We start from the raw sequence: 16,668 nt of genomic DNA, 5'->3' as shown, positions 1-16,668 counted from the left end.
AAAGGTATTTAAATATACCTTTCTGAAGAAACCAGAGGCCTTTCTCCTGGGCATAGTCGGCCAATTGGTGCCAAAGAAGGACAGAACTTTTTTATGTATGCCACAACAGCAGCAAGAATGCTCATTGCAAAGTATTGGAAGACACAAGATCTACCCACTCTGGAAGAATGGCAGATGAAGGTGATGGACTATATGGAACTGGTGGAAATGACTGGCAGAATCCGAGACCAGGGAGAAGAGTCGGTGGAAGAAGATTGGAAGAAATTTAAAGACTATCTACAGAAATATTGTAAAATTGATGAATGTTAGAATGATGTTGGATAGAAATTAAGCGGTTTTCAGCTGTAATACTATAAGGGAATATGAAAAATGGATTATTAATAGGTAAAAATTTAACGTTACAATATTTTAAGATTAAAGACTAGGATAAATAAAGAGGGTAAGGATTTGCTGAACCAACATACCGAACTGGAATACAAAAAAGGGAGGCGTGAGGAGGTCCGGGAAACAAGCTAATGAAAAATAAGTAATGGAAAGATTGAGTTGTTTTTAACCATTTTTATTTTGTATTTTCTTCTTTTTTTATTTTTATTTTGTAATACTTTGAAAATCTTAATAAATATTTTATATATATATAAAAAATGAACCCTGACCTTCCAGGTCCTAGCCTGACGCTCTAACAACTACGCCACACCAGCTGGGTAGAGAGCAGTCCTTCATTCCAAGGAAACCAGCTCAGGGCATGCACTGAACCCCCTCAAACTTCAGAGAATGGGGTGCATGTAACACGATAGCTGGCCATGCGCTGCTGAGGAACGTGTTTTGCATTTTCCTCAGAATCGGCCGGTTTAAAAGCTTTTTTGTTATTCTGAGCAGCCTGTTTCTACACTGTACTGACAGTTCCCCAAGTCCCTTAAGCTGACCTTCCTATTTAGTGAAATTGCTGATCTATTTACCGCGGTCTCCTCTGGCATCATCCGAGTGACTTGGAGGATACACTGGGCCTGCGCTGTCGATCCCAGCCCCCACCCCCGCTGTGTTCTTCCTGCTAAGGACACGGTTATAGAGGAGACCAGGAAGCGGACGTTTCACCTTTCCAGCTCTGGAGATCACATGCATTCTAGATGCATTCTACGAAGTAGGTTAACATTTGTGTGGCGAGTTCCCGTCCCCACCCCAGTGGAAATAAAGACACATGACAAAATTATTAAGATTAATGGGCTAAATAAGGCCACAACTTTATTGGTTACAGGTGATGAACGGTATTGGCCTAGGCACTGGTCCTAACCGACTATATCCGACTCCAGCCCATCTGCTTGAAGTCCGGGAAGGGTTAACCACCATTGGGTGAGTCCTGCTGATGCACATCAACTAGGAACTCCCCTGGGGTCACCGCTAGGGGGCGTGCCTTAGGCCCTCACCTCCTTAGGCTTCGGACAGGGCCACGCCCCCCGGAATCCTTTATCAGACTACCCTTCAATATGTGGGGCAGGTGATGGCGCTTCCTCTCCTCTTCCATCTATAAAACAATACCAATACCAATGCCTAACCGCAATACCAAGAAAGTTGTGACGATTTGCTACGAGATAGGCGAAAACCAAGTGGCTGGTGCCAATTTGCCAAGTGGAAAAATTCATACCAGGCCCCTCAGCAGCGACCAACCAAGGTCCATAGCAAGGTCAAGGAACGAAAACCTTATAGGGCGGTGTGTGTGTGTGGGAAAAGCAGGAACAGCTGGCAGGTGGGGGAAAAGGGAGATCCTCAAGGACTCTCAAGAGGAGCCAGAGCAGAAGCCCAGAGGAGAAGATCTACAGAGACACAGCTCAACCCCTGTCATCTCCAGTTGAAAAGGACCTTGAATGGTGAGGCCAGGAAGGACCTCCTGCCTGACATCTTGGGAGAGCTGCAGCTAGGGTCAATGATGCCAGAATCACACCAGGCCTACTTATCTGAAGGGTAGATAGGAGGACACAGGTGTGCACAAAAGAAGCCCCAAAAGCTTCAGTAAAACGTTTTGACTGACGTAACATCTTCCCCCACTCCCTTGCACGAAGGAGATTTCCAGGGAAAATGCCTTTTTTGCCCGTACTTCCATCATATAACTGGAGAACTTCAAAGGATGTTACAACCAGTTTCTTCCTACTGGTTGTCAGTGGCCTTAAGCTAAAGTATGAAAAAAATATCGGCTAGCTAAACTTAAATCAATGTGCTAGAGACACATTTGTATTTTTATGTCATGAAGCGCCCTTTGATTGTCAGAGGAAGGGCAGTACAGTGGTGCCTCAGGTTACATACGCTTCAGGTTACAGACTCCGCTCACCCAGAAATAGTACCTCAGGTTAAGAACTTTGCTTCAGGATGAGAACAGAAATCGTGTGGCGGAAGCAGGAGGCCCCATTAGCTAAAGTGGTACCTCAGGTTAAGAACAGTTTCAGGTAAAGAACGGACCTCTGGAACGAATTAAGTACTTAACCTGAGGTACCACTGTATACAAATTTTAATACTAATACTAAGCTTCTTCCTGCAACAGCCAGAAATCTCTTTCCTCAAGATTCCAGTGGCCATGACCTTTCAAGTTTTCTTTTCATAGTCGTAAGGGCTAGAAACTTGATTTGTTTCTCAAAATAAAGCTGAAAGCCAGCTGAATGCTCCGCTTGAAGCCATGTACAGTATTCCCAGAGGATGGCAGCAAAAACAGAAGCAGAGCTTTCATTATATAAGGTTGGATGTCTTGCCAACCTTCTCTGCTTTCCTGTCCAAGCTGGGAACACCTATAAAAACTTGTGTTCTGTTCAAGGAAGGAAAAAAAGGCTAGATTTATTGAAATTCAGGATGCCAATGAACCTTCACAAGGCAGTCACAAAACAGCAGCTAAGCTCAGAGCCATCACCTTGCCGACAAAGGTCCGTATAGTTAAAGCTATGGTTTTCCCACTAGTGATGTATGGAAGTGAGAGCTGGACCATAAAGAAGGATGATCGCCAAAGAATTGATGCTTTTGAATTATGGTGCTGGAGGAGACTCTTGAGAGTCCCATGGACTGCAAGAAGATCAAACCTATATATTCTGAAGGAAATCAGCCCTGAGTGCTCACTGGAAGGGCAGATCCTGAAGCTGAGGCTCCAGTACTCTGGCCACCTCATGAGAAGAGAAGACTCCCTGGAAAAGACCCTGATGTTGGGAAAGATGGAGAGCACAAGAAGGGGGACGACAGTGGACGAGATGATTGGACAGTGTTCTCGAAGCCACCAGCATGAGTCTGAGACCAACCTAACCACCATGTGACTTGGGACCTCCAAAATGTTGTCATTTGTGGACCTTAAGGTCCTCCATGGGGCATACCAGGAGAGGCGGTCCCGTAGAAAAAAGAAGGAGGAAAGATGGAACAGAAATGTATAAATAGCAACCATTTTGGATTACAAGCACATCAAACCCTGAAGTGTGTGTCCCTTTTTTGGATTACAACCCATCTTATTTTGGATTACAACCAATTTTTTTTGGGGTGGGGTGGGGAGGCCCCATTGGCAAAATCGCGTCTTGGGTTACAACCTGTTTTGGTTCACAACTGGACCTCCAGAACAGATTATGGTTTTAAACCAAGGTATCACTGCAAATGTAATAAATAAATAAGTTTGAAAAGAGCAGAAACATGAATGGACTCACATGACGGACCAGCCCAGGTAGATCGTGGTGCTGCCCCAATACATGGGATTGTCCAACACGTTGAATGGAAAAGACGTCACCTTTGCCTCCATGAGGATGCCGAAGTAGTCCCCTAGAAAAGAAACAGACACAAGGCTTAAGGCGGGGTTTGCCAACATGGTACCCATGTCTCCTTTAGGTGCCGGAGAAAAGTCTCAGTAGACGTTCCCTCCAAGATCCATAATGCACAAGGAGACAGCCTGCTCCTTCTGATTTAATTCCACATGTCCCAATTTAAGAGGGACACCCTGGCATTACAGAAGCCACCCCAGTTTCCGATTTGATCCCGGAAGGTCCCGGTTTCCTTTTCCCCTCCCCTCCGTGTCCCAGAGAACAATTAAAAGTGATGGTAGGGCAGATTCAAGGGTAAACCATATGGGGAATGAGTCTGCCCCTGCAGCTTGATGGAGGTAGAAACTGTCTCTCATGTCTTGTTACGCTGCCGTTTCTACGGGGATATACGCTTGGTATTTATCACTCCTGTTATAAAAAAATATCCAAATGGGTCTGAACTTCAATGTCTAAAACTCCTAGTAGAGGACAAGGACCCAGAGATCACGCTAAGGGTGGCCAAATTCTGTGCGACTGCCATAAAACTCAGGGAACAAGCTGTACTACCAAAATGATTAAGGTTTTAAATGACAATTTTAGGTTATATTTTAGTGATCAAGATTTAATATATATTTTTAACTGCCGCTATATCTGAATTGTTTCTGTTACACCCAATTACAATTCAATGTATTCCTGTTGTGTTTTATGATTTTCCTGATACTGTAAGTGAGCAGGAACTGGTCTGTGACCGTAATAATAAAATTCATTCAATTAAAAGTGATGTGCGTATGTCCGTAGGTGCAAAACCAGAGTCCCGTTTATCCTTAAAATAAAATTCCTGCACCGAGTGAAGGAAATGGTGAAGCTGGCATATGAAGCCACTTCCTATAATTTTGAAGGAAAATGCCACCGGTCCACTTTATTTAATTGCAACACTTCAGCAGCCAGCCATTTTAAAAGGAAATGCGGGGAGCGCTTATTCCTTTGTTGTAAATGGAGCCTTACACTGCCTACTCAGAAGTAAGTCCCATTGCAGTCAATGGAGCCTACTCACAGGTAACTGGGTAAAGACTGTGCAGCCTTCTGGGCACAAGATATAGGGTATAATATACTACTTGGAATCATGGGGAAAGCTGTGGAAAGAAAATTTAAAATTTACAGCATGGAGCTCATTGAAAGAAAATTATATGAAAATGATGTATAGATGGTATTTAACACCTGTAAAACTTGCTAAGATGTATAAAAAACTCATCTAATCTATGTTGGAAATGTAAGGAAAAATAAGGTACTTTTTCCATATGTGGTGGATATGTAAAAAGGTAAAGGCTTCTGGGAAATAATATAGTTCAAAAATATGTTTGTTAAAAAACCAGAGGCCTTTTTACTAGGAACATTAGGAGATGAAGTACCAAAGAAGCAAAAGTGATTATTTATGTATGCAACCACAGCTGCCAGAATGTTACTTGCCCAGAAGTGGAAAGAAGAGACCATACCAGTGAAAGCAGAATGGAGGACTAAGATGATAAGACTATTCCGAAATGGCAAAACTAACCGTGAAGATCAGGCACCGAGATGAAGGAAAATTTAATCAAGAGTGGAAAAACTTTATAGATTATTTTAAAGATAATTGTAAGAATGTGGAAACATTAGCAGGATTGTTGTAGCATTTATGAACTAAAGGTAGAATTACAATGTGAAAAATAATTGGAAATTAAATGGATGGATGCAATGGAAATTATAAAGGGACAATTGGAAACCAGAGGGTGGGGAGAGTCAATCAATGTAAATTTTGATTGGATATTGATGTATAAGAAAATTGTTATTATTAGAAAAATCAAAAATAAAATATTATTTTTTAAAAAAGACTGTGCAGCATTACACTGCAATCCTAAGCATTTTTACTCAGAACTATGTCCCACTGAGGATTTGCTCTGTGGTATGTTTCTGATCTGGGACGCGGGTGGCGCTGTGGGTAAAACCTCAGCGCCTAGGACCAGCCGATCGCATGGTCAGCGGTTCGAATCCCCGCGGTGGGGTGAGCTCCCGTCGTTCGGTCCCAGCTCCTGCCCACCTAGCAGTTCGAAAGCACCCCTAAGTGCAAGTAGATAAATAGGTACCGCTTTATAGCGGGAAGGTAAACGGCGTTTCCGTGTGCTGCGCTGGTGCTGGCTCGGCAGAGCAGCTTCATCACGCTGGCCACGTGACCCAGAAGTGTCTCCGGACAGCGCTGGCTCCTGGCCTCTTAAGTGAGATGAGCGCACAACCCTAGAGTCGGACACGACTGCCCCGTACGGGCAGGGGTACCTTTACCTTTACCTTATGTTTCTGATCATTCTCACAGTTTCCTCCATCATCATCATCAACATCATCATCATTATTATTTCCTGCCTTTCCCCCTGACAGGGACTCATTACATTTTTCTGTTGAAGGTGTTGTACGTGATCCCTTCCCTCACACATTCTTTTTTTACAACAATTCTGTGAGGTAGGTTCAGTGGAGAGGTTGCCATTGGCTCAGGGTGACCGGCGTCAATGTGTATAGGATGTCAATGTTCGGAGAGATCTAAGGTGCGAGAAGCTTCGCGATGTAGAATAAGATGTCCCTATTTTCATCGCTTTGCAGTGACAAACCTAGACAGCATCTTAAAAAGCAGAGACATCACCTTGCCGACAAAGGTCCGTAAAAGCCATGTTAAAGCCATGGTTTTCCCAGTAGTGATGTATGGAAGTGAGAGCTGGACCATAAAGAAGGCAGATCGCCGAAGAATTTATGCTTTTGAATTCTGGTGCTGGAGGAGACTCTGGAGAGTCCCATGGACTGCAAGAAGATCAAACGTATCTATTCTTAAGGAAATCAGCCCTGAGTGCTCACTGGAAGGACAGATTGTGAAGCTGAGGCTCCAATACTTTGGCCACCTCATGAGAAGAGAAGACTCCCTGGAAAAGACCCTGATGTTGGGAAAGATGGAGGGCACAAGGAGAAGGGGACGACAGAGGACGAGATGCTGGGACAGTGTTCTCAAAGCTACCAGCATGAGTTTGACCAAACTGCGGGAGGCAGTGGAAGACAGGAGTGCCTGGAGTGCTCTGGTCCAGGGGGTCACGAAGAGTCAGACATGACTAAACAACAACAACAAATTTTCATCGGAGAAATGTTGGAGGGTATGCAATTCCAGGAACGGGTTCTCGCTTCCGCTAAGCTGACTGGGGCTCTGGCTGCGCTGCGTTTCTCAAAATGCACCACCGACCTCCTGCAAAGCAACTTCTCATCTTCTTCTGCCTCCCCTCCACCTTTGGACATAACAGAGAGCCTGTTGCCAGCAAGATAGGGTTGCGAGACGTCCGTTTCGGAAGAGAAGGCAGATAAGGGCAGAAAGGAAAATTACTGGGAATGTGGGTAGCTGCTAAAGGAGCGAGAGAGCCCGGGAGATGTTTATGTACTTAGTTGGGATTTAGATTTATCGCCTGTCCGATCCCCAAAGATGAAGGGGGAGTGATGATAAAAGTAACAATAATATAAAAATGTAAGAAAAAGTGGAATCTGCTACAAGATGTTGCAGTACAAAGTGGTTCTATTCAGGATCACAATTACTCATTTCATTACATTCCTTCCTACAGTTTTCAGCACAGTCAGCCAAGGTTATGCAGCCACTGAACATGTTGAGCTCCCCCCATCTTAAAGGTTCCCTCCAATTTCCCCCCTTCTTCTGCAAACTTTGGGGTTGCCACTCAGTCTGTCGATATCTTCCCCTTGTTTGTTGATGAGCCAGTTTTGGACATATAAGCAATGCACTCACATCCTGAATGCTGGAGTAGTAGTAGTAGTAGTAGTAGTAATAGTAATAATAATAATAATAATAATAATAATAATAATAATAATAATAATAATAATAATATAATAATAATAATAATAATAATAATAATAATAATAATAATAATAATAATATGCCACCCTTCTGATTGGGTTGCCCTAGCCACTCTGGGCGGCTCCCAACAAAATATTAAAAACAAAATAAAACATCAGACATTAAAAACTTCCCGATTCAGGGCTGCTTTCAGATGTCTTCTAAAAGTCAGATAGTTGTTTATCTCTTTGACATCTGATGGGAGGGTGTTCCACAGGGCGGGTGCCACTACCAAGAAGGCCCTCTGCCTGGTTCCCTGTAGCCTCACTTCTCACAGTGAGGGAACCACCAGAAGGCCCTTGGCCCTGGACCTCAGTGTCTGGGCTGAATGATGGGGGTGGAGACATTCTTTTAAGTATACAGGTATTCAATTAAGTTTGCATTTAAAGACAAACCTACCCACACTTTGAATTTTGCAATGCTGTTCCCCAGTAATATATACGTATATAAACGCATACAGTATGGTAAAGTGTGCATACACCAGCAAAAATAACAAACTAAAATGTGTAATATTAGTAAAAAATGGACTTTGCAAAACTGTGTTGATTGGGGGAGCTTGCATATTGCAAGAAATCTGCACTAAAATCCTGATAGGTTTCCAAAAGTATTTTATCATCATTATTATATTTATTGCAAACTGATGTGCAAATGCGGAGAAATGAAACTAAGGCCTGAAAAAATGAGAAGCTGAATCTGACCACTCCCTTTTGGTAACACCGAGAGGGAAGAGATGCCAAATGAACTAAAGGGGATATGAAAACTGCAAACTGAGTATTCCAAAATTAAATTTTAGAAATTCTCTTAGGTGACCCATAATTTGCATGGCAGACTAATCCACAGCGGTGATAAAGGCACAGGAGCGGAAACAATCATTTCCTAACTTAGAGGGAGATGCTGATGGGACGAGATGGTAGCCAAACCATCAGCCTGAGCTCCGGGCGTTTGATCACAAGGGACTCTTGTGCTTCTCAGGTCAGACCGAGCCCCGCAGATCCCTTCCTGCTACAAACTGAGCCCCCAAAAATGGCAAGCAAAAACCACCTGCCCCAACACCATGAAACAAGCATTTTGGTGGCTTTTTTGGCATTCCGAGTGGCAACACACAATACCAGCCAAGCCCATCTAAAGTATGACTCAGCAGGCTGCAGCTCTGATTGCCAGGCAACAGAAAGCAATTGTCTCTGGCGGGTAAAACTTTTCCCCCTGCTATGTCATTAGCCCACTTAGCCGCCTATAGCAACGACCCTGTGTTTGTGTGTGTGTGTGTTTAATCGGACAGGAGGCCATTCATTCTTGGAAGTTGAAATGTGTTTCTTACACGGCATGAGGCCAGGGAAATTGACAATTTGACCCAGGTAGTAATAGTAACAAATTACAGCGCTTTGTTCTCTCGGTGGCTGCCTTTTAGCCCGCTGTCTGGAAACACTTTGCTAATGTCAATTAAGCGCAGATTTGAAAAGAAGTGTCAACTTCGTAGCGCGAGGGGGGCAAAACGAACCGGGTCGTGTTTTACGTGACTCACTCCAAGGCCATAATTTCTACTTTTCGAAAGCACTTTTGATATCCAGTGCACTTTAGAATCCTTGATTTGTTGAGAGAGAGAGAGAAAACTCATTAAGATTCCTGCATTCTTTTCCTCCCCCATTTAGCCGGGCACAACCTTTCGACATCTCACTTTTCTTGGAAACATTCAAAGGGGCCTATAACAGAAACCCATGTCCAGGCACAGCGCTCCGAAAGTTCAGGCAGATGAACAGGGTCTGTGGGTGGTTTCAAGGACCCTTGAACTGCAATGATCTGAATGCCAACAGCAGCTGCTGAGTAGATATCGGATCTGGCCACAGTGACCTATGTCTTAAGTTACATCCCCTCGAATTACTGTGACGTGCAATACGTGGGCTGCCTTTGAAAAGGATCAAGGCTTTGCTCGAAATGGACTGCAGCTTAAAAAATAATAATCTATCAGTCATATCTGTACCATAGATTTAAAGTACCTCTACTTATGTATCCCTCTGGATATGAAATCTTCAGGTTATGGCCACGGCAAGCCAGGAAGTGTATACTTCCAGGTTTCGCAGCACACACATGCGCAGAAGCACTCTGCGTGACTTGCACATGCGCAGAAGCACTCAATCATGCCACGTGTGTGTGCAGAAGCGTACCTCTATTTACATTATTTTCGGGGTGCGAACGGACCCCCGGAACGAATTAAGTTCGTATCCAGAGGGTCCACTGTAGGTTTGTATGACTTCAACAGGGATACCTCCAACCCCAAAGAATCCTGGGAATGATAGTTCACCCCTCAGAGAGCTACAATTCCCAGGACCCTTAAGAAACTACAGTTCCTGAAGGATGAAGAAGTCCCCACCAAGGAAAGATGAATAAGTAAAGTCATGCTGAATCGGCACAATTTAACAGCTAAAAATAAGAGACCATAAGGATGATTGCTTTATGGAAGAATGGAAGCCTTTGTCTCTCTCCTGGACTATTTAAATATTACGGCGTGATGGAATTCACGATCAGGATTTGAACTATGAGCAACAGAAGGAATCAGAGGTTATTGTTATTATTGTTATGATATAAGAAAGAGAAGATAGGGTACTGCAAGGGGGAGAAACCAAAAAAAAAAGCTCCATGGAAAATGGGATGGGAAGTTGACAGAGTAAAATAAATATCTGCCTCTATTTATTCTCCTGGCAAATAGAAGGGGAAGAAATGGAGGCAGTGAGAGATTTTACTTTCTTGGGCTCCATGATCACTGCAGATGGTGACAGGAGTCACGAAATTAAAAGATGCCTGCTTGTTGGGAGAAAGGCAATGGCAAACCTAGACAGCATCTTAAAAAGCAAAGACACCACCTTGCCGACAAAGGTCCGTAAAAGCCATGTTAAAGCCATGGTTTTCCGAGTAGTGATGTATGGAAGTGAGAGCTGGACCATAAAGAAGGCAGATCGCCGAAGAATTGATGCTTTTGAATTCTGGTGCTGGAGGAGACTCTTGAGAGTCACATGGACTGCAAGAAGATCAAACCTCTCAATTCTGAAGGAAATCAGCTCTGAGTGCTCACTGGAAGGACAGATCCTGAAGCTGAGGCTCCAATACTTTGGCCACCTCATGAGAAGAGAAGACTCCCTGGAAAAGACCCTGATGTTGGGAAAGATGGAGGGCACAAAGAGAAGGGGACGACAGAGGACGAGATGGCTGGACAGTGTTCTCGAAGCTACCAGCATGAGTATGACCAAACTGCAGGAGGCAGTGGAAGACAGGAGTGCCTGGCGTGCTCTGGTCCAGGGGGTCACGAAGAGTCGGACACAACTAAAGAACAACAACATTATGTATTGAAATGTATATGTGAAATTTCTGGAAATTTAATAAAATTTGTCTGAAAAAACAAGCAAACTACAGTTCCTAGGGTTCTTTGGGGGAAGCCAAACTCCCTCAGTTTCAATTCATTAAGCCTTAAGAATGGGTGGGAGGGAGAGAGGGAATATTTATCCAATTCCCAAGGTGGGGAGAAATAACCCAATACAAATCTTATAGATTTACTGACGCCAAACCTGCTGATTGCTGGAGCCTGAAGAGCAGGCTGGCAACACATCTGATGCTACTTTGCTCTCAACAGAGGGATCATTATTCTGTTTTCCTGCAAGAAAATTGCTCTTTTCCTTCCCGTAATATCAGCTTCTTCGGTGCGTACGAATGCTTCAGAGAGGATTTGCTTCATGACATGGGTTGCACATCCTGAGCATCTTATCTCCTCAGAATTCCAGAGCATAATTCTAGTAATATACAAATCTTTTGAAGTCAGGCAGGAGGAAACAAAAGGAGAAAGGGAACAAAGTATTATTGGGGGTGGGCGGGGGGGGGGGGAGAGGAAAGTACGGATAAGGAGAAAGCAGTTGCTAAGCTTTGTGATCTCAAAAAATTGCAGGCAGCTGTGCTGCACCAAAACCAACAGTGCCTTAAGTGGAAATAAGTTACAAGGAAGGGAACAAGTTTTTGAGTGTGTCCGTGTTGTCCATCAATATGTGAGTTTGGAGAGAGGGGTTGTGGGAAGGAGGGAGAAATAAACTCCTGTGTACAATGAGAAGTCCAAGCCTGCGTTCTTGCACGGGCCAAATTAGAGATGTTGAAGATCCACGAAGAAGTTGCCCCATTTCTGTATGTTTTTAAAAAGCAAGTGGAGAGACAGACGTTTTGCTCCCACTCCCACTAGAACTTGTGGGGACCCAACGAAGCTAAACTGCTGGAAAATTTGGGGCAGCAAAAAGAAAGGGCTTCTTCCCACAGCACAAGCATTCAACTGCAGAACTCCCTCCCACTGGGGGCAGAGAAGGTCACCAACTTGGATGGCTTTGAAAGACGATTAGGCAAATTCGCGGGAGGATATGGCGTTATCAATGGCTGGTAGCCAAGATGGCTATTGGAGGCCTTATGTCTCTGTGTGTCAACACCGGGGAGAGGGCTGCTGGGCTCCTCCTGTGAATATATGCTTGGTCATTTTGTGAGAATGCTTGAGGCCTTCTCTTGAGATACGCTGCCAGTAAGGGTTGAGAGAAATGGCTTGTCAGACCATTTGTTGCTACACCACATGAGGTGCCAACTCTGGTCCAAGGTTTCTGGTTTTGATCTACTGGAAAAGCCTTCATTTAAAGGGGGGGATCATAAAATCATAGAAGGGACCCCAAGGGTAATCCAGTCTAACCCCCTGCAATTCAGGAATCTCAGCTAAAGCATCCCTGACAGATGGCCACCCAACCTCTGTCACGGTCCGGTCTACGGGAGATCGAAGTCCCAGCTGAGGACGTCAGGACCGGGGCAAGATGGCGGGGTGGGAGCAGGAATGAGGGTCCAGAAGCCAGGGGTCCGAAGGTCCAGAAGCCAGGAGTCACAAAATCAAGGGTCCAAGGGTCAAGAAACCAGGAGTCAAGGAGCCAAGGTCTGAGAATCAGGAAGCAAGAAGCCAAACACAGCAAAGCAGAAAATGAGTTGCTGTGGCAAAAAGCTGAAGGGAAATGCTGACCTTATATCCCTTCCCAGCTCTTGACACCAGGTGCAGTGAGTTACCAAGCGGTTACCAACCTGTGTGGCCGCGCCTTGCCTCACCACAACAAACTTAGGAAGGCCCCAGTCCTGCGAAGCCTTACTGGTCACAGGGCCTGGCTCCTGCACACACTCCTGACAATCTCTGCTTAAAACCTCTAAGGAAGGAGAGTCCACCACCTCCTGAGGGAGACTGTTCCCCTGTCAAACAGCTCTTACCAACAAAAAGTTCTTCCTGAGGTTTAGTCAGAATCTCCTTTCTTGTAATTTGAAGCCATTGATTCAAGTCCTACCCTCCGGAGCAGGAGAAAACAAGCTTGCTCCCTCTTCCATGTGACAGACCTTGAGATATTTGAAGATGGCTATCACATCTTCTCTTTGTCTCCTCCTTACCAGGCTAAACATACCATCAACCATTCCTCAAAAGGCTCGGTTTCTCTGCACTCCTTCCAGCTTGTCAACAACCTTCTTAAATTCTGGTGCCCAGAATTGGACACAGTATTCCAAGTGTGATGTGGCCAAGGCAGAATAGAGTGGCGCTGTGGTGTAAACTACTGAGCCTAGGGCTTGCTGATCGGAAGGTCGGCAGTTCGAACCCCTGCAATGGGGAGAGCTCCCATTGCTCGGTCCCAGCTCCTGCCAACCTAGCAGTTCAAAAGCACATCAAAGTGCAAGTAGATAAATAGGTACCACTCTGGCAGGAAGGTAAACGCAGTTTCCGTGCGCTGCTCTGGTTTCACAAGAAGCAGCTTAGTCATGCTGGCCACATGACCCAGAATAACTGTCTGCGGACAAACATCAGCTCCCTCGGCCAGTAAAGCGAGATGAGCGCTGCAACTCCCCAGTCATTCACGACTGGACTTAACTGCCAGGGGTCCTTTACCTTTTTATTACTTTCCTTGATATGGACACTATACTTCTGTTGATGCAGCCTAGGAGAGCATTAGATTTGCTGCTGCATCACACTGTTGACTCATGTTCAGCTTCTGGTCCACCAAGACCCCTAGATCCTTTTCACATGTACTGCTAGTAAGCCAGGTGACCCCTATCATATATTTGTGCATCTGGTTCTTCCTTGTGGAACCTTGCATTTGTCCTGTTGAAACTCATTTTGTTAGCTTGCGCCCAGTTCTCCAATCTGTTAAGGCCATTTTGAATCTAAATGCTGTCTTCTGCAGCATTAGATACCCCTTCCCAGTTTGGTGTCATCTGCAAATTTGATGAGCATCCCCTCCATTCATCCCATCCAAGTCATTTAGAGAGAGAAAGAGAGGGAGAATGAATAAGAGAATAATGTCTTTGACAGACCGATTAAGTCAGGGGTGGGAATCCTTCTCAAGCAAAGAAGAAGAAGAAGAAGAAGAAGAAGAAGAGGAGGAGGAGTTTGGATTTGATATCCCGCTTTATCACTGCCCTAAGGAGTCTCAAAGCAGCTAACCATCTCCTTTACCTTCCTCCCCCACAACAAACACCCTGCGAGGTGAGTGGGGCTGAGAGACTTCAGAGAAGTGTGACTAGCCCAAGGTCACCCAGCAGCTGCATATGGAGGAGCGGGGAAGCGAACCCGGTTCACCAGATGACGAGTCTACCGCTCTTAACCACTACACCAAACTGGCTCCCACATTCCCATCTGGGAAACCTTTTGAGGGCCGCATGCCAGAGGGAAAAGTGAGCGCGGCAACAAATGTTTCATTTGTACAAAAGGCTAGTTTCTACACACCACATTCATCAGAGTTTGTCATCCGACAAAAGGCACTGAAGCTACGAAGCAGAGTCAGTCAGGGAGATGCTCTGGGGAGGGTTTCAAGGACCACACAGAAAGGTCTGGAGGGCCACATTTGGTCTCCAGGCATGAAATCCCCCACCCCTGATTTAAGCCTTCTTCAGGCCCAGAAATACAGGTTAGTTGTGTCAAAAGGGTTCTGATGGTCTCTCCATTTTGGTAGTAATGCAAACGACCACACAAGATTGGTACCACTTTTCTAGTCAGGAAATCTGAGGCACCAAGTCCTTCCACCTTTCTGTGAAGCTGCCCACTGAGTCTTAGCTGATTCCCGATCTCTCTTACTAATAACTTAACAAGGGAAAAGGAGAGGACATGATGGTTTTGCTCCAGTCACAGTGCCACAAAATCTTTGTCAGTTGTTGTTTTTTTATGTGTTTACAGCGGGAATAAATACTATTAACACAGAGCTGAGATAGTCGCGACTCATAAGCACACTCTCCTGCTTGCACTTTTGCCACGAAAACCTCATTACTCCCCTCCAAGAACACATTAACCAAGAGGAACGGCAGAAAATAGGGCAAGCATCTCGCGAAAACTAGGCGTTGGAAAGTAGGATTCCAGGGAGTGCCCGCCCCTGTCACAATGGGCCCAATTGTGGAGGAACAATGAGGAGGAAAGTGCTGGGGAGTTGCCCTACTGACTGGTTCAAGCTCGCACACTAAATTAGCCAGCACTCAAGAAAGAAAATGGGCCCACATGAGGTCAAAGTGAAGATCCCCAACTGTTGCAAAATTGAGGCCTTCAGCTGCCCCTACTGTGAAGGAAATTGGGAAGCCACAGAGAAGTGGTTTAGTAAGAGTGATTCACGATGTGCCTCTCCAACCTTTCAGCCTACATTAAAGAGCCCTTGGTGCCTAGCGCATGCTAAGTGCTTTAATCCTAAGATATATAAGAGACAGCTCTAATTGCCTCATTAGGAAACAACAGTAGCCAACATGGCGCCCTTCAGGTGAGAGAACTACCACCAGCCCCAGCCAATGGACAGAGGGGATGGGAAGTCTCTCCAGAAACATCTGGCGGGCACAGAAACCCCATCATTGCATGTATTATTCTAGCCAGGTATTTGCACAGTCTCTGCTGCCATCATATCCCAAAGACTCTTTAAGCAGGGCCTCGCTGCACTGGGATGGAGGCTGTGGCTTGAGCCTCGCTCCATGTTGTCAACTCTTCTTCCTCCATCCTCCAGTGTGGTTGTTGCCAAAGGGAGCTCAATGCACAACCAGGGGTCTTTGCGCAAGGGTGGGGTGGGGTCCCTGGTCTGGGATAGGGCAAAAAAGGTGATCTCATGGAAGGTCGGCGGTTCGAATCCACGCAACGGGGTGAGCTCCCTTTGCTCCGTCCCAGCTCCTGTCAACTTAGCAGTTTGAAAGCATGCCAGTGCAAGTAGATAAATAGGTACCACTGTGGCAGGAAGGTAAACAGTGTTTCTGCGTGCTCTGGTTTCCGTCAAGGTGTGCCATTGTGCCAGAAGTGGTTTAGTCATGCTGGCCACATGGCCCGGAAAGCTGTCTGTGGACAAACAGTGGCTTGCTCAGTCTGAAAGTGAGATGAGCGCCGCAACCCCATAGTTGCCTTTGACTGGACTTAACCATCCAAGGGTCCTTTACCTTACCTTTTTTTTTTTACCCTATATGTGAGTGATGTGCGAGTAGGGCTCTGCTTCACTTTTCTTGAGGAGATGAGAGAGACACATTTTAAGAACGCAAGGAGAGCCTTCTGGGGAGGGCAGTGGCCCATCTAGTCCAGAATCCTGTTCTCACAGTGGCCAACCCGGAAACCCACAACCAGGCTCTGCGCACAAGATCATTCTTCCTTCCTGGGGATTCCAGCAACTGGTATTCAGAAGAACTGCTGTCTCCAACTGCGAAGGGGAGAAAGTAACTGGTGGGGCTAGTTGCCATCAACAGCCCTCTCTTCAAGGCCATCTAAGTCGGTGGCCGTTGCTGCCTCCGGTGGCAGCGAGTTCCACCGATCAAACACTCACTGCTCAGGTCAAGAGGCAGCTGAGGAATCCTGGGGGGCCTCCCTCTGTGGCTGCAAAAAGCTCCCTTCTCCCCAAGAACATGCAGAATAACGAGAGCAGAACAGAGACCAGAGGTGCGCAGGTGCAGTTTGAGACTGCTTGGGAAATATCTGGGAGAAGAGGAGCCTTAGAAAGCGTGGACGGCAGGGACCGTCAGTCC

At 45.6% G+C, this 16,668-nt stretch overlaps 1 protein-coding gene and 1 long non-coding RNA gene across 3 annotated transcripts in view; one reads left to right on the top strand and one right to left on the bottom strand.

The window, feature by feature from the left end:
• The window catches only part of PEMT (phosphatidylethanolamine N-methyltransferase), a 103,872-nt gene that overhangs the window by 17,943 nt on the left and 69,261 nt on the right, over nt 1-16,668 (bottom strand). For both annotated transcript variants that reach the window (XR_014001915.1, XM_081169754.1), the window contains exon 5: nt 3,663-3,774. Coding sequence is in view for 1 of the 2 variants with exons in the window: in XM_081169754.1 (XP_081025880.1) it covers nt 3,663-3,774 (112 nt within the window). In the remaining variant the exon portion in view is untranslated. The remainder of the gene's footprint in view (nt 1-3,662; nt 3,775-16,668) is intronic.
• LOC308573148 overlaps nt 1-16,668 on the top strand; it is a 38,098-nt gene that overhangs the window by 11,756 nt on the left and 9,674 nt on the right. The window lies entirely within an intron of this gene.

Source organism: Podarcis bocagei (genome assembly GCF_964188305.1).
Source record: "Podarcis bocagei genome assembly, chromosome: 14".
NCBI classification, from domain to species: Eukaryota; Metazoa; Chordata; class Lepidosauria; order Squamata; family Lacertidae; genus Podarcis; species Podarcis bocagei.
Note: the sequence above shows the minus strand (reverse complement) of the source record. Positions and strands in the feature narration are given on the sequence as shown.